Here is an 18,900-nt window from a genome sequence, read left to right as displayed (position 1 = left end):
GTAAAAAGACGCTTCTAGTTGGATTATATGCACCTAACCAACAACAAGCTGATTTTTTTAGCTTACTCCACACAAAGCTTACCCAGTTGGATTATAAATCTTTTATTTTTATGGGAGACTGGAATGGTGTTTTGGATGTACAGTTGGACAAGGCTGGAGCTTTTAAGTGCATTCCAAGTCATGCTAGACTGCCTAAATCTTTTTTTGAAATGAAGGATGACCTGGAATTGCGAGATATTTGGCGTGAGAGGCATTTGCAGGAGAAGGATTATACTTTTTATTCTGATAGACACCAATCTTTTTCGAGGATTGATTTTATTTTGTTGACTAATGATTTTTTTTTGAGAACTAAAAGGTGAAGATTTGTGCAAGAACTATTTCTGACCACAGTCCAGTTTGGTTGGAGATTGATAAGGAGAAAAGAGACAGGCGCTCATGGCGTGTAAATGAGAATTTGTTTAGAAATCAGAGAAATGTGGAAGAATGCAAACAGCGGATGAAGGACTTTTTTGAGATTAATATGAATAAGGGTACCTCTATGGATATGGTTTGGGATGCTAGCAAGGCCTATATGAGAGGGGTGTTGATATATATGAATAATAGACATAGACGTGCAGTGGAAACTAGAAGGAAAGAACTGGAGAATGAAATAAAGGAAAAAGAAAAGGCTTTGATTCTGAATCCAGAGGATGTGAAGGTCAAGGAGGCTATTAGACTGCTAAGAGGACAATTTGATAAATTAATGGCAGATCAAGTGGCAACCAATCTGCGGTTTGCTAAGCACAATACTTTTTGCAACGCTAATAAGCCAGGCAGATGGTTAGCTTATAGACTGAGGAAAAAACAAAGGGCCTCTAATATAGATAAGATTGAGTATAAAGGAAGGGTTGTGTTTCAACAGAATTTTATTAAGGATGCTTTTGTGGATTTTTATTCAAAATTATATACTAAAGAGGAAATTAATGTAAAAGATATTGACATATACTTGGAGAATGCTAGCATCCCAGTTCTTACGCAAGTACAAAAAGAGGGGATTAATCAACTGATTACAGAAGAAGAAATTCTTACAGCAATTAAGGAATTGAAGTTGGATAAAGCGCCAGGTACGGATGGCTTGACTGCAGCCTATTATAAAAATTTACAATTTGAGATGATAAAGCCGTTAAAGGAACTGTTTCAGACAATTCAGAGGGGGGGAAAGGTGCCACCGTCTTGGAGAACAGCTTTTATCTCTTTGATTCCGAAGGAAGACCAGGATGCTACTCAAGTTAAAAATTACAGACCGATATCGCTTTTGAACACAGATTATAAGATATTTGCTAAGGTTTTGGCTAATAGACTGATGAGGGTTCTGCAACAGGTGATTCATGGGGATCAAACGGGGTTTATTAGTGGTAGACAAATGAAAAATAATGTGAGACATATAGTTGATGTTTTAGAGTTTTTGGAAAGGCACAACCAGATCTCTGCAGCGCTAATTTTTTTAGATGCTGAAAAGGCCTTTGACCAATTGAATTGGCAATTTTTGTTGAAAGTTTTAGATAAAATGGATTTTGGGGAAAATTTTTTACAGCCGATTAGGGCATTATATCAAAAACAAACTGCCCGAATTATAGTTAACAATAGCCTGACAGCAGCATGTAACATTGAGAAGGGCACAAGGCAAGGGTGTCCGTTATCGCCCTTGTTATTTGTGTTAACATTAGAGATACTATTGGTTAAGATTCGGAGTTCGGAAAAAATTAAGGGGATACAAGTTGGAGATCAGGACTATAGATTGAGAGCATTTGCAGATGATCTGGTTGTTACAGTGACCCAGCCAGAGAACTCTGTTGTGGACCTGATGGAGATAATAACACAAATATGGGAAGGTTTCTGGATTTAAGGTAAATACACAGAAAACTAAAATTTTGGCTAGAAATATGACAGTTTCACAGAAGGCTCTCTTAGAAGGATTAACTGGATTTGAGATTGTTAAGAGGGTTAAATATCTGGGGGTGATTTTGTCGCCCTCTAATACAAAGCTATATAAAAATAATTATGAAAAACTATGGGGGAAAATTCAAAAAGAATTGGAGAGTTGGCAAAAATTGCAATTGTCTTTGTTGGGACGGATTGCAGCAGTGCAAATGAATGTCCTGCCCAAATTTTTATTTTTGTTTCAAATGATACCGATTCTTAAGAAAGATTCTAATTTGGAGGAATGGCAGCGTGGTATCAATAAATTTGTGTGGGCAGGGAAAAAACCACGAGTTAAACTTAAGATTATGCAGGATACTCGTGAGAGAGGTGGTCTTAAATTGCCTAATTTTAAATTATATTATGAAGCTGCTGCATTAGTAGGAATAAGTGATTGGATTAATTTGACGCAAGGGAGGTTATTAAATCTTGAGGGCCATGATTTGTGGTTTGGCTGGCATGCATATTTGTTGTATGATAAGAAGGTAGACAATGTGTTTAGGGTGCATATTTTAAGACAGGCATTGCTGAGAGTTTGGAAGAAGTATAGACATAAGTTGAGTTGCAAGATACCATTGTGGGCAACTCCAAAACACGCAATAGAAAATATACATGCTGGCTTCAAACATGATGTGACTACATACAAGGAGATCCTAAGTTTGGAAAGAAATGTCTGGTGTTTGAAGTCATATAGCCTCTTGCGAGAAGAGAAGGTTGTTCAAAACTGGTTTCAATATACTCAGCTACGGGCCAGGTGGAAAGAAGACCAGAAAAATGGTTTTACAATGACTGATGAAAATTTGATAAAGCAAGTTAGAAATCAGGGACCAGCACATATTAAACGGATATATCTTGCATTGATAGAGATTGACTCAGAGACAGAGCTTGTTAAGGATTGTATGATAAAATGGGCCCAAAACATTCAGGAAGTTATCACAATGGACATGTGGGAAAAGATTTGGGTGAGGAACGTAAAATTTACTCAAGCTCAAAATCTAAGAGAGAACGTTTACAAAATGTTTTATAGATGGCATTTAGATCCTAAAAAGCTTGCAAGTATGTATCCGAATTACCAGCCTAAATGTTGGAGGTGTGGTGATGAAGATGCAACATATTTTCACATATGGTGGACATGTAAGAAGGTTAAGGCTTTTTGGATAAAAGTCTGGTGGAATATGCAGAAGATTTTTAAACAGAGGATAAAGTTTTGTCCGCAACTTTTTTTGTTGGGAATAATTGCAGACGCTACAGTTGTGGACACTAAGTTGATGTTGAACTTAATTACGGCAGCAAGACTTTTGATAGGCCAATATTGGAAGAAAGAGGAATTGCCGACCATAGAAGAGTGGACTTTAAAGGTTTCCGACCTGGCAGAGATGGCGAAGATTTCGGCCTATTTGAAAGATCATTCGCAAGAACGCTATATTATGGAATGGAGAAAATGGATTGAGTTTATCCAGAACAAGTATAGGGTTAAGAAGTTTTATGTAGCATTCGAATAAGTCTTCTTTCGTTTTTTTTTCCTAGTTTTTTATATATAGTTAATATTGTTAAGGTGTGTCTTATCCTATATAAGCTAGAGAGTAATGGATTTTAGATTTTATAGTGGGTAGTATATGGTTGTTTATGATTGCCTTTTTATAGATATATACCTTGTATTTAGCTCTGGGAAGTCGGGGGGGGAGGGGGGGATGGAGGGAGGGGAGGAGGGAGGGAGGTTGGGGGGAGGTAGGGGGGGGAGCAGGGAGGGGGAAGGGGGGTTTTTTAAAGGAAAACTGTATTTTAAAACTTTTCAATAAAAAAAAAGAAAGTTTTTACTGCTTCAAACTGTTCAATTTCAAAGGTTATAGCAGAAAAAGAAAGAGAGGGAAAGAAACAAATGTGTTCATTGCATACTGTCATGATGCTATCAAGTTGTTCCCCGCTCCAAAAATCCTGCTCCCTCTACAGACAGTTTTAGTGAATAAAACAGAATCTTCACAGTATGGTGGCATGACATCATTATAGAAAAATATTTCTTTTTCTTATGCAAATATGCTTTTTAACGTAGGATACATCTGCCCCCTCCCACTTAGAGGGAAACTGTTTAAAGGTCATTGCTGTAATACCATGGCAACATCTTTGGAAAAATGTATAAATATTAAACATGTTTTCTCTATGAAGACATCATTACTTCCTTCCTTTTGCTTCAGTGATTCATTATATCCAATGAACTAAACTTCATGATTATATGCAACTATGCACCAATAACATAGACATTTAGCTATATTAGAGCTTTAAGACAAAACACTCCTCAAGTATACTAATGAATACCCAGAGAGAATTCTTTAAATCCAAGCTGTATGAATCCTACTTGGCAAGAAATTTGTGAAATCTTTCATGTGGAAATTATAAAATTGATTTGGCTTGTGCTACAAAGTTACTGTGAGCCATAAATGTGGTAAAAGATCATTAATAGTAACTATTTTACTGAACACATTGTATAAAAAAAGTGTTTGGTTCTGGAAATACCTGGTTTCCTCATATAATATCATGATGAAATATTGGCAGCTATTACAGCCCCACTGTACCCAGATAGCATACTTGTTTAGGCTTCAATGTTCTCCCCCAGGTAGGATTGGGCTTTAAGATAGCAATCCTATGGGAGGCAAAGCGGGAGGAGACTAAGGTTTTGAGACGTTCCTCTTTGCAGGTAGAGAGAGATACAGACAGTGGTGGGATCCAAATATGTGAACAACTGCTTCTCTGTGTGGATGCCGCTTCCGGAAGTCCATTCTGGGCCTGGGCAACAAAAAATTAGCTACCGGTTCTGCCGAAGTGTTGCGAACTGGCTGAATCCCACCACTGGATACAGAGAGAGAGAGCTCTTTGGAAAGTAAAGGTCTACCACCAGAGACCACCAGTTTGCTCTGGTGGTATGGAATATCAGTGGAGGACTCAGGAGGCCTTTAATCCAGAGGAACCAGAACTCTGCTGACTCACAACTAAAAATGGAAAATATTATGCCAATCCTATCACAGGCAATCTTTCTTTTTCTTTTTAATGTCAAGATTGTGGTAATGTAGGAGGCGTGATGGCTCAGCAGTTAAAGACGCTAAAATTGTCAACTGGAAAGCTGACAGTCCAATTTCAAGACCTGAGCACCATGTGAAGGGGTGAGCTCCCATTCCTGCCCCAGCTCCTGCCCACCTAGCAGTTCAAAAGCATGCAAATGCAAGTAGATTAATTGGTACTGCTGTGGTGAGAAGGTAATAGTATTCCATGCACCTTTGGTGTCTAGCCATTCTGGTCACATGACCACAGACGATGTCTTCGGACAACACTGACTCCCTTGGCCAAGAAACAGAGATGAGCACCTCGCCCTAGAGTTGAACATGACTGGAAACCTTTACCTTTTTTTCTAATGTAAAGAAGAGTTTAACAAAGCTGAATTGTAGGTGAGAAGATGCTTCTTCTACATTGGAAAAGCTCAAAAGCTACTGATTAATCTCACTGGGACTCTGTCTCTCCAGACCTATAAGGTTGTTTTGATTACCCACACTGATTCATGTGATATTATGGCAGCCTGGGAGATACAACCCATTGCTACAGAGTGTTTGTTGCTACGATAATGGTTGGAAAGAGAATCTTGTAGATGGACTAAAAGGCCTAGTTCTTTTTCAAAGAAATATCATCAAGAAAATAATAAATAAATAAATTAGGTTAATTTACCTTTTTCTTTTTTTTCTTTTCGTATTTCATATGAGAAATATATGGACCTTGCCAAAAATATTGATACAAATGTCATTTTTGCAGCAGAAGAGAAACCAAATAAATAAATAGTACTAATAATCTATATTATCGAGTTAATGTATTCACGTATTTCCCATTTCCAAATATCTGTGAACATTTTCACCAAATTCCCTGTTATATCTTGCCAGAGAAACTGAATAGCTGATCATAAGAAGACAAAGCAGAAGCACATCTAAGATAAACTCTGCTAATCCAAATCAAGAGTTTCCAGCCAAGAAATCAAATGAGAACACAAGGGGCTATGGATAAATAGAAATATTGCACCAACAACAACTTAGCCATTTATTTAGCTCCCTCATTCTCCAAATGTTCCTGGAGAATCAGCAGGATCCTGAGCCAGAACACAAGCTGATTCTTATTTCTCTTTTTAAGGAGAGCTAAGCAATAGGAAGTTTGTGCTACTGTGAAAGACTGGGAATCAGATGAAGGAGGATTTCAGTGGGTTTAGGAGGTGAGGTAATGGGAAGGAAATGTTTCAAAGAGCCTCTGCCTTAATTGTCTTGCTTGCCTTGGAACCTACCAAATCTTGAACAACCATCAAGGTTGTTTTCATCCCTGGCTAGTATTAAAGATACCTTTCTGAAATCTGTATCTTTCTTGGATTTTGAGTTAGCCAGCTATTGGAGCTTGTCAGCTAACAATTGTGTGATGCAGCTTCTCATTTGGTCCTCATTTGTTCTTGCTACTATCTCTAGTTCTGGGATTCTAATAAGGTGTAAATCCAATTGAGGACATTTAATTCCCTGACCCCACAGCTTTGTTTTAAGTGGCTGTTCTCCATGGTGATAGATTCAGGATATCTCTTTAGGTATACTGTTCCCTCCTGTTTCTGGAATCAAGTCTTGATTTCCTACACCTAAATGTGAGCAGTGACTAACAAGCAAGTATTGGGGTGCATAACACTAGAAGGCAAAATCACAAAACTGTGTCTCATTTACTTTGGCCATGTAATATGGGGGAATTCACTGGCGAAAGCAATTATGTTTGGAAAAGTTAGTGGTAAAAGGAAGCCAGGCCATCATAGAACATGGCTGGACACTATCAAAGCCTTCTCTGTGGGAGCACCAGCCCTTTGGAACCAACTCCCCCTTGAGCTTTGGATGGCCCCGGACCTCCGGTCCTTTCGCCGCAACCTCAAAACTTTCCTTTTCCATCAGGCTGACCTGGATTGACGATGGGTTTTTAAAATGTTTTAATTTTTAACTGTGTAGTTAATTTATTTTGGGGCTGTTTATTTAATTCTTTTTTTTAATTTTTGTATTGTTGTTTTTATTGTTGTTAGCCGCCCTGAGTCCTTCGGGAGATAGGGCGGCATATAAGTCCCAAAAATAAATAAATAAATAAATAAAAGCTGACAAAAGGCAGAGTATAGAAAAAACTCAAAGAAACAGTGCAAAATCAGAAGATGTGGAGAGACCAGGTCCATAGAATTGCCAGGATCAAACTCAACTGAATGAATAACATCATCATCATCAAATGTGAGCAAGGAGATGAAACTTATACAAACTGTTTTTGAGGACAGAACCTATATTAAAGTACAGCTGATTAATTATGTGCCATCAAGTCAATGTTGACTCTTAGCAACCACTTAGATATACTTTCTCCAGGATGATCAGCCCCTAGCCTAGTCCTTTACATCTTCTAACTGTGAACTCATTCCAGTTGTAATTATATCCATCTATCTTATTGCTGATTATCTGTTAGGCATAAAAGACCAGGACTGCACATGAAGTTCCAATTAAATTGCTTTATTGCTCATGTCTATGCACAGGGATCTACTCACTATTTTTGGCACTAGATAAGAGTTAATGGAATTCAAGGGGGGTTGGACTTAGTCTGCTTGTGTCTACATAGAGATTCTAAGCCAATTCCTCTTTTGACTCCACTCCCAGGTTCTGCCAGTCCTTTTCCTACATTGCCCTCTTTTTCTATTTAGTTTTTCTGTTTACACCTTTCTCAGGCTCTTTGCATAACATGTCCAAATTTTAATAAGGACATTTGTGCTTGTGTAAAAACAGACTTGATTTATTCTATGATCTCAAAGTAATATTATATTCATTTTAACTCACTGCTTATTGCCTGTGCCCCATGTGTGAGGCAAAATACTATCCCAACTGGAACTTGAAAATTGTTAGTTATTCTAGGCAAAATTGTTACTTATTCTTAAAGATATCTTTACAAAAGGAAAATGTTGTGAAATCAAATCAACATTGTTAGTTATTTATCTCTGGATACAGACTGTTCCGACCTCTGAAGCACAACCAACAACATTCAGTGCCTGCCATAATGATCAGCTTGCATTAAACATAAAATCAAAGAAGCCTGTTATGTATGACTGGTTGAGCTGAAGAAGGCAAAGTGAACTGTCCAGTCCCAAAAATTCTTATGGGAGATGAACGCATGTGTAGGAGTGGCATGCGTAAGATGAAAGCAGAACTGCCTTGAATGGGATGGGTAACTAGAATGTTGCTGGTTTAGCTATGAGGTTCTTGGTTCCCTTTGAAACTGTTGTTGCCTGCACAATCCTTGATAGGTAATTCTAGGAGTGTGGGTGGGAGTGCGGCATCTGCTGTTTTCAATAATTTGGGGGATATTTCTGAAGCTTTTCCTGATAGAACATATTTTGGATATAGTGATTGTTCTCACACGCATAGCAGTGGCAGTTTTTATCTGGCATTGATAGAACAAGAGTCATCTGGAAACCCCAATGTATACCAGTGGAGCCAAGGGCAAAAGACGTAGAACTGAAGCATTCTTTGTTTTGATTACCAGAACCGAATGGGGCTCATTTTCCCTCTGAACAAAAATCTGTTCAGAATCATCCCAGATTGTACATTTCTGCTGTACAATTTGGGCAGTTGATGTCACACCCTGTTGATCTGCAAATCAACCAATAGATTCTATTCTGGTTTCTTCTTATCCTAATAAAATGGTTGCTCTGAATTGGTCAGTGGGACCAATTTGTTAATTTTTGTTCTCTGCCTTTAAGTAGCATTTGATTTTATTTTGTTTTTTCAGGAGACTGTTGGCTTCTAGCAGCCATTGCTTCTCTCACTTTGAATGAAGAAATTTTGGCTCGTGTGGTTCCCAGTAATCAAAGTTTCCAAGACAGTTATGCAGGAATCTTCCATTTCCAGGTATCAAGGAGTCTGCTTTTCTGCTGTCTCACTGGGGCAAAGTTTACTGGAAGAACAGAAGGGGCCCTTCTAGATATAATTTGTCCCCAGGAAGGTCATGGTGCTTTCAAGGCACTTTCTTAGCAGTACTTTTCAAGTAATTCTCCACTTACAGATACTGATGAAATATAAATTTTCTGGAAATGTTGAAGACACAAAATGAAAGGGGAGGATAAAATTCTAAAAAATGTTAGAAAAGTATACATTAATATAGAGTTTTGCAAAATGTAGCCTAAATAGAACTAGCATAATAAATAAGTATGTATAGATATTTAGTCAAGGCTAATGACATGAACTGGTGCCATGGTGTTGATCAGCAACACTGGTTTGAAGTTTTGGAGTAATGTAACATAAATGAAAGTCATTTAGATTTGATACAAAAATCATTATCTTAGTATATAAATGGTAACAATAGGAACAGCAAGCATAAAGAAATCATATGTGGTAAAATCTGTCAACAGTAGAATAGTTACGAGATGATGTGGGTTCTCCGTCTGGAGGTTTTAAGAAAGCATGGACAGCCGCATCTCATGAACAGCTTAACTAGATGATGCTTGTAGTCCTTTCCAACTCCACAGTTCTATAGTTATATATTTCAATTGTTCTTGAATAAAACCATATTCTTTGCCAGAGCAGTCTTCCCAGCCTCCATAATTTCCAACCAGCATTGTTGATCGAGAAAAACATGGCTGTAGTTCATGTCATTGGGCTTTGATTGAATTGTTTTCTTTCTCCTTTCAGTTCTGGCAGTATGGAGAGTGGACAGATGTTGTTGTTGATGATCAATTGCCGACCAAAAATGGAGAACTACTTTTTGTTCACTCAGCAGAGAGAAATGAATTCTGGAGTGCCCTACTGGAGAAGGCCTATGCCAAGTAAGTAAAGATTAAGAACATTCTGCTGCTTTATGCCAGCTTCAGAAATCTTCTCTTATTTTATACTAGATTTGTTTCCCATAAGTGAAACGCAAAGCTAAGGGATGATATTGTGGACAGGTTTATGACTCTGAAAGCACTACTTAACATGTTTGAACCCCAAGTCTGGTAGCTTGAACCTGGCTGAAAAGAACAAACTTAGAATGAAAGAATTCAGAGGCTAGAAATTTGTTCTAACAGAACTACTAAACAGAGTTCATAATCCTTGCACACACAATTGTATTTCTAATTTCTCCTCTCCCATACCTTTAATGTTTTGGTAACTTTCTATTGCTTTTCCTACTAACATTTTGCAAATATCCTATGAATAATACTGATAGTACATTTTAATAACACATTTTTAAGATAGTAATAAAAGCAATGTATTCAATATCCATTAATCTTTTCCCTTAACTTATAGATACAGGTAGGTAATCATGGCTGGATAAAAGAAAAAGAAAAAAGAAAATTAAATGCATTATGGGTGCAATCCTTTTCCAAAATGTGTTTTTCTGGGTTTTTTTTAAATAATATCTGCAGGAAGAGGATTAAGTTGGAAATTTTATTTTGCATTTTGCTTCTTCGTTTCTGTGAGCTAGAAAGGAAGGAAGGAAGGAAGGAAGAAGAAAGGAAGGAAGGAAGGAAGGAAGGAAGGAAGGAAGGAAGGAAGGAAGGAAGGAAGAATTATCTCCCTGTTAATTTGTATTTTCTGGATTAATATTTGAACCAAAATATGGTTCCCTCTTTTCTATCATTTGTAAGACAATTATCAGCTCAGAAATATTTTTAAAGGGCTTATGTTGAGGAAAATTTTAAAAACAGATATTTGAAAAAAAAACTGCATAATTTTGGAGGCACTGAACAGAACAGCTTTGTGATTTAATATTGATTAATATTATGCCAAGTAGAAAAAATACTGATTTCAGCATCCATATTCCATATTGTACTTCGGGGGAAAGCTTCTTTAGTTAAGCTTTGCCCATATTCCTCATAAAACATTCATTTCTAACTTTCACAACCCATGACATTTGTTTGGAGCCAAAACAAGAGTAACATAAAGCCATACCCATAACATCAAGACATAGTTTACATATGCATAAACTATATATACATAGTTTAATACGGCATAATAGTGGATAACAGGCTAAGGGAGAAATAACTCTTTGTGATAGAGTCACGTGAATAGAATAGAGCTGGAAGGGACGTTGGAGGTCTTCTAGTCCAGCCCCCTGCTCAAGCAGCAGAATCTATATCATCTCAGACAAGTAACTTGTCTAGTGTCTTCTTAAAAATCTCCAGTGATGGAATGCCCACGATTTCTGGAGGCAAGGTGTTCCACTGATTAATTGTCCTCACTGTCAGGAAGTTTCTCCTTAATTCCAGGTTGCTTTTCTCCTTGATCAGTTTCTCAAACCATTGTTTCTCATCCTTCCCTCTTTGGTGAATAACATGACCCCCTCTTTTTTGTGGAGCCCCTCAAATACTGGCATACTGCTATCATGTCTCCCCTATTTCTTCTTTTCTTTAGATTAGCCAAACTCAAGTCCCGCAGCCATTCTTCATATGTTTTAGTCTCCAGGCCTTTGATCATCTTAGTTGATCTTCTCTGAATTTTTTCCAAACTCTCAACATCTTTTTTGTGATATGGTGATCAAAATTGGCTGCAGTATTACAGGTTTGGTCTTACTAGGGATTCATAAAGCAGTACTAATACTTCGCTTGATCTTGATTCTTTGCCTCTGTTTATACAACCCAGTATTGTATTAGCTTTTTTGGCTGCTGCTGCACACTGCTGGCTCATAGTCAAGTGATCATCCACTAGGACTGCGAGGCCCCTCTCACAGTTACTGTTTTTGAGCCAGGTCGCACCCAATCTGTACTTGTACCTTTGATTTTTCCTGCCTAAATGTAAAGCTTTGCTTTGTCTTCTGGGGTGTTGGCTACTCCTGCCAGTTTGGTGTCATTTGCAAATTTGATGAGTTCCCCTTCAATTCCCTCATAAGTCATTGATGAAGATATTGAAGAGTACTGGGCCTTCAATTCCCTCATAAGTCATTGATGAATATTTTGAGGAGTACTGGGCCTAAGATGTAACCTTGTGGTACCCCACTGCTTACTTCTCTCCATGTGGATGTGGTGCCATTGAGGACTACTCGTTGAGTACGGTTTGCTAGCCAGCTACAGATCCATCTGGTGGTGATGTTGTCTATTCCACCTTTTTCTAACTTACCAAGGAATAGGTTGTGGTCTACTTTATCAAATGTTGATGTTTGATTTCTCAAGAATGAAAAAAAGAGACAGTGTAGACATCTAAGAATCGAGTTTCATCTCTGTTAAGAAGGGATTTCAAAGACAAAGTTATTAAACATTAAAAGTTTGGGTTGTATCTTTCACAGGGTGAATGGTTCCTATGAAGGTCTTTCAGGGGGAAGCACTACTGAGGGCTTTGAAGACTTCACTGGTGGAATTGCAGAGTGGTATGAGCTGCAGAAAGCACCACCAAACCTGTTCAAAATAATCCAGAAAGCTCTTCAGAAAGGTTCTCTCCTTGGGTGTTCTATTGATGTAAGTTAATACTATATTCTCAAAGTTCTTTTAGGTGCAAAGGAATTGTTTGACTGAGGTAATTGATAATGGCATGATAGTGCAGAATTTCAACTTTCTTGCTAGAACAGAAATCATACCCAAAAGCTGGAGAATCCATAAGTCTTCCCTTCTTTAAGAATGGAGGTACAGCTTTGAAGTGGGCCTTCTTTGTCTGCCAAAGAGCAAAAAAAGGCCAAATGAGTTGTGCTAGAAGGATGAAAGCACTGTATCTTCCCCTATATTCCTATGCTGCTTAGCCTGTCTTGCAGCAAATATATGGATTGAAAAAGGCTATAGATGTGGAATCAGCTGCTGCTCTTACTGTCTAGGCATCTTTCTACATTTGGATAAATAAACGCTAAGCCTCAAACCTTCTAATAGCTACAGCGATTGACCAGAACTAGGCAACATTCCTGGAAATCTTCACTGAAAAACTTGAAAGTAAAAAGTGAGCCATTTTAATTTCTGGCTAACCAGCTTAGTTGATAAGAAGTAGATAGTAAAGTAAAGCAACTGACTCAGTAGCAGATTCTGAGCAAATCATTAATAGTGAATATTGTTAAACTGTTCCTCTGCCAGTATTAAATCTTGCTGGCATGAGCATTCAGATTTTCTTTTGCCCTTTTGAAAGCACTCTGAATCCAAACAGAATAGAAAACCCTCACAGTGTGGCAGAAAATTATCTGAGATAATGCAAAAGAGGTCTTTTGATGAGTTCCACATATAACTGTGGTCTCTCCTGTCAATCCTGGCTCTTTGTTAGCTGTGAAGCAAATGCAGATATTCTCTGTAAGGTTTTCTTTTGTACTAAAGTGGCAATGATGACTCTTCACTTATATTTCTCAGTATACTGTAATTGTCTGCAGAACTAGACCAAACAGTAAAGCTTCGACTATTAAGCAGACTTTCTCAATATTAAGGGCAAATGCCAAGGAATTATTTATTGTCTATGTATATTTCTCTAAAGTTGTTGCTGATATTATCCAATGAGCTTCTCTACTCTCTAAGTTTTATCACAACTGTAAATTAAGCCAAGAGAATTCATACAGTATGCTAAGCTCTAAATCATGGTTTATAAACCACAATTGCTAGCTAGATTATGTATGAACCCAACCAATGACTGCTTTAATTCAGCTGCCAACCTTTACAGCTGTGATAATGTCAGATCTGAAAACTGGTCTCTAAATAGGGAGTTAACCCATCACATGTAAACTTTACCAGAGTTTCATTTTAAATGGTAGGAGGAACACAAAAAAATGAGAACAATGCTGAATCCCCCCCAATTTTGGGACACATTTTCTACCTACATACTATTCACAGCAACTTTCCTACCAGCAAAGATGATTTTTAGAACTGAAACCCAGTTGGGGAAAACGACCTAGGGCATGAGCCAACTGTGACACAGGGAAAAAATTGGCTGATGAGAGCTTGTCTTTGCTCGATTGTTGTGGCCGTTCTGGCTGTCCATGTGATTAGGGCAGATATATGTTGAAAACCTCTTGGGTGCTATCATCACATGCAGTTTCATTCCAAATAGGAAATTGAGCTGGAAATTTCCCTCGCCCCAATTAAAACATCCTGATATTTTGTCTCAACAAATAGGAAAGAAAATAGGAAGATTGTTTTCTTGCTGCCAAAATTAATGCTAGTTGCATGAGTTTCAGGCTGGCCCCTCTCCACTAAAGTTTTAATGAAAGATACAGATGGCTCTAGTCCTCATAGGGGACTTTTTTCAAACAAATGACAAACATTCAAGGTGGCAGATGGCAAAAAAGGCAGAGACGGGTGGGTGGTGGGAAATGGCTGGGTGGGGGGAGTTGAAATGCTCCTGAAGTCATAAGTGCAGGTGGGCTGCCAAAGTTTTGAATTTTGTTCACATGATTGCAGGAGTGCTGCAACAGCCCTAACTTAGGGGACCTGGCATAACTACCATTTGTTCAGTGCTGCTGTAACTTAATGAATGGGTGTTAAGTGAAGACTATCTGTACCACCAGCCTCAGTCTGTTGTTGTGCTAAACCACTTTAATCATGATTTACCAAATAAATCACAGCAGATTGACTATATAAGGCATGCACTATGATGATTTATAAAACCAAATAGTGAGTTCTTACAGTATCTTAATCCAATCAACCAAACCAACCAACCAACTATCCAACCAACAAGTCACATTATGGGTTAGCATGGTATGGCAACCAATTTCTGCTTCTGACCCAGACATTTCCATTACTCATCAGGACTACTAGCTATTGTAAAGTTAAACCTCTTTCTAGTGGATACTGTACCCGTAGCATTCCCCAGTTAAGATCTGTCCTATTGCTGCCTTAGTTTTCTAGAACTTAATTTCTTCATGTTTCTAGATCACAAATGCTGCCGAAACTGAGGCAGTCACAACCCAGAAGCTGGTCAAAGGTCATGCATACTCTGTCACAGGAGCTGAAGAGGTAAGGTCTTCATTTTGGAAAAAGGGAAAAGGAGTGTTAGTATTACATACTTGACTCATACTTGAATCTCAGGGTGGCGGCTGTTCCAAAGAATATGGTGGCTACACGAACATGATAAGATATTCCCATGAACCAGTTTTGTGTCCAGTGCTCTGATGTTTCCTTTGCTCAAATGGTTGTTCTATGAGATGGTTGAGTGTTCTTCCCTCTTGTGGCTGCGTGGTTTCTTATCAGTCAGTTGGTTCATTTAACCTGAAGAGATTTTTGTATGGTTTATGTAATTTGCATCATGATGTCTCACACAATCTCGTGTTATTTGTGTAATGACACTGTGATTCATGTATCATCCTTGCCTCTCTTTGCCTCTCCTCACTTTCCCATGCACACGATACCAATAAACAAACCACTTTACATTTAGCTTTTTTGCCAAGAATTGCACGAGAAGCTGTAATTGGCCCCTCTCCCACTAGAGAGCAATTTATTTCATTATCATAGAGACATATATACTGTATAAATAGGTGCATCTATGTGCATGTATGTGTGTGTTCGTAGCCAAAAATTTTAAAGTACTTGAAAGCAGGACAAGAAGCAACGGATGGAAACTAGTCAAGGAGAGAAGCAACCTAGAACTAAGGAGAAACTTCCTGACAGTTAGAACAATTAACCAGTGGAACAACCTGCCTCCAGAGGTGGTGAATGCTCCAACACTGGAGGTTTTTAAGAAGAGACTGGACAGCCATTTGCCTGAAATGGTATAAGGTTTCCTGCCTGAGCAGGGGGTTGGACTAGATGACCTCCAAGGTCCCTTCCAACTTTATTATTATTGTTATTGTTGTTGTTGTTGTTGTTGTTGTTGTTGTTGTTGTTGTTATTATTATTATTATTATTATTATTATTATTATTATTATTATTATTATTATTATTATTATTATTATACTTTGTTTCCTTTTTCAGTTACCCTGTCTATTTAGCTTGATTTTTTTTTTCCTTCTGATCCTACCAGGTGAATTTCAGAGGCAGCATGCAGAAACTGATCCGGATCCGAAATCCCTGGGGAGAAGTTGAATGGACTGGAAAATGGAATGATAAGTGAGTGTTACATGCGCAGGCCAGAGCTATTTGCTGCCCAGTGTGAGCAAATGTTTCACATGATGTTTTGCATCATGAATTATTAAAAAAACTTTAAACTTCCTTGAAAGCTTGCTGGAAACTATTGACCCAAATTCCATGGGTTTTCTATAGCACTTACTGGGATATCTTCTCTTTTGGTGAGGTACATAACCCTCGTTCATAAAAAAAATATGGATTTTTTCAGCTTTTAATATCAGCCCTGTTGTGTACTGGGTTCGTTGTGCAGGAATGAAGACGAGGCGAGTGAGTTCAGCAAAGATCATGGTTTATTGCTTGCAGGATCTGAACTGGGGAACAGGGCTGCAGATGCCAATAGCCAATAGCAGCGCTGGAGACGGGTTGTCTGAGGTGCTGGGAGCCGTTAGCTAGCTTTCCTGCCCAAACAGCCTTCCAGCAATTACCACGTGGTGTTCCCTTAACAAAGCAAGCCCAATACATTATAAGCCCCCTCCGACTAGCAATGGGGAAAAGATGCTCCTTTACTTTCCCATCACAGCTGCTGCTCTTTCAGCTTTTGCCCCAAGCATGGATGCATTTTTACATTCTGAATTGTCTGTCTAGTTGCTCCTTCCATCACCTGCCAAAGTTATAGGAAAGTTCTGTTGGCTTTAATGAAGGGTGGGGGGAGGGAATGGAATATAGTTAATTTTGTGCATCAGCAGGTACCTTAAATCAAGTATTTTACAGCTAGTCCTCGACTTACAACCACAACTGAGCCCAAAATTTATGTTGCTAAGCAAGATGCTTGTTAAGTGAGTTTTGCCCCATTTTACAACCTTTCTTGCCACAATTGTTGTGAATCACTGCAGTTGTTAGTAACAAGGTTGTTAAGTGAATCTGGCTTGTCAGAAAGTCGCAAAAACTGAGCACATGATCCCAGGATTGCAACTTTCATAAATATGATTGTTAATTGCTAACTGTCTGAATTTTGATCACACGACCATGGGGAGGCTGCAGTGGTTGTAAAAGGGTCATATGTTACTTTTTTCAGGGCTGTTGTAACTTTGAACAGTCACTAAATGTACTGTTGTAAGTTGGGGACTATCTGTATTATGCAAAACTCAAATGTGAATATTCAGCTTTCTGAAGATAGACAATGGCAGGACATCTGAGATGTCAAATAGAAGGAAACACTTAGATGAGTTCAGTGATGTGGTCTTCATTAGATGTACTGTCTACAGTTCACTAGACTGAGGGAAACAATATTCTTTAATAAATCTCTACCTTGTTTTTACAAAAATAAACTGTGTCAGGTCAATTTTCAAGCCTGCTGCTTTTTCCATTTTCGTATTAGTATTATTCACTTCAAGGAAAGATTGCCAAACAGAAGGACATCAAATCTAACTTTTTCATTGTGGACAAATTATTCTCCCACTGACATATACTGTATTGGCTCAGCCAATCTCAATGTATACTTTGACAATAAAGGTTCATTCATTCATTCATTCATATAATACATAACTTAAAAACTTAACTTTTAGTTTTCCTTGTTCAAGATGGCTCTATGATAGCTTCCTGTTTCTATTTCCCTATTTAGCTAAGGTGTTTTTTTTTTCAAATCATTGACTTATAATTTAAAATAAATTCCCCTTTTTCAGTAAAGGGGGTGAATTAAATACTTCTGTTCTCCTTTGGACAACATGCACCTTTGTTTTACTGCTAAACACACATCTTTTCTATATTTTCATTTTCTATTTCTAATCCTTTTATGTATTGATATAGCTTTTGTATTTTTCTAGATTGTGAATAATATACTTGTAGAACTGTACTATGGACAGGGTGCATTTTACTGCATATATAATATTTCAGGTTTATTTGCACTTATGTCTTGTTACTGACCTCTAAGATTAATTTAACAAGTCAATTTTAGTTGTATTTTTCAAAACAAAACAAAACAAAAGCTATAATGATCCTTTATGATCATCCAAAATGTTTCCTATGATAAACATAACTGGGCACATGTGGAGTTAATATGTCATGAAAACCCAGTCAACTGTTGCAGAGGGCAATTTTTAAGTAAAGTATCCCTGAGTTATTTTGCATGAACTTACAAAATAACTTACTGTGGGAAAAGAGTTACACTAATATTGAAGAAATAGTCAAATAGAATCATTAAAGAAAGGATGCCAAAATAAAATGTGAATGCCAAAAATATTTTTTAATTATTTTAAATAATTAAATTGAATTGTTGAATTGTCCTGCAATGAGTTGTCCCCTGGCAAGTTGGACATAACAAGTTGTCCTGCAGTGAGTTGGTCATGGTGAGTTGGCCGTAGTGAATTGACCATGACAAGTTGTCCGTGACGAGTTGTCCCATTCCACCCTGGCCATCTGTCACAGGTTGACAGGGTAAATATGTATCTTGAGATAGAAGCAGACTATACCAGCAAATGCAAACATTATGAGATTGGATTCTCTTGAGCCATGTTGTTTGGGCCCTCCAGGATAATACAGTTATTATCCATAATTCTGAGTCTACCATTTCAAATAATGTTGGCTTCCTGTATTTAGGTGTCCAAACTGGAATGGTATTGATCCAAAAGTGAGAGAGAGACTGACCAGACAGCATGAAGATGGAGAATTTTGGTATGGCTGGTGACTTCCTGGGAATTGGGAAAGAAGGACAGTATATAATCTATCTATAATGCTTAAATAAGTTGTCACATCACTATATTTCATCAAACTATAATAGGGATATATTACATAGATTCAGATGGAAATAAGCATATTAAATTCTGGTCCATATCGCTATATGGGGACCATAGAGGATCAGAATATATAGAAGAAAATTTGTAGAAGAAATGTTTCATTTCAATGCTGGAGGGGTGGGTGGGTGGGAAATAGCTGTTCATTATGTTGAGGTTCTATTGCTAAACAATAGTTCAATTTTCCTCAATCTT

General features: G+C 37.8%; 1 protein-coding gene across 1 annotated transcript in view; it reads left to right on the top strand.

Moving 5' to 3' along the window:
* Nucleotides 1-18,900, top strand: part of CAPN2 (calpain 2) — a 47,653-nt gene that overhangs the window by 13,284 nt on the left and 15,469 nt on the right. Inside the window, exons 3-8 of the mRNA XM_081332925.1 lie at nucleotides 8,770-8,888; nucleotides 9,669-9,802; nucleotides 12,238-12,406; nucleotides 14,786-14,869; nucleotides 15,873-15,958; nucleotides 18,512-18,586. Coding sequence (XP_081189051.1) covers nucleotides 8,770-8,888; nucleotides 9,669-9,802; nucleotides 12,238-12,406; nucleotides 14,786-14,869; nucleotides 15,873-15,958; nucleotides 18,512-18,586 — 667 coding nt within the window. The remainder of the gene's footprint in view (nucleotides 1-8,769; nucleotides 8,889-9,668; nucleotides 9,803-12,237; nucleotides 12,407-14,785; nucleotides 14,870-15,872; nucleotides 15,959-18,511; nucleotides 18,587-18,900) is intronic.

Source organism: Vipera berus, assembly GCF_964194415.1.
Source record: "Vipera berus genome assembly, chromosome: 1".
NCBI lineage: Eukaryota > Metazoa > Chordata > Lepidosauria > Squamata > Viperidae > Vipera > Vipera berus.
Note: the sequence above shows the minus strand (reverse complement) of the source record. Positions and strands in the feature narration are given on the sequence as shown.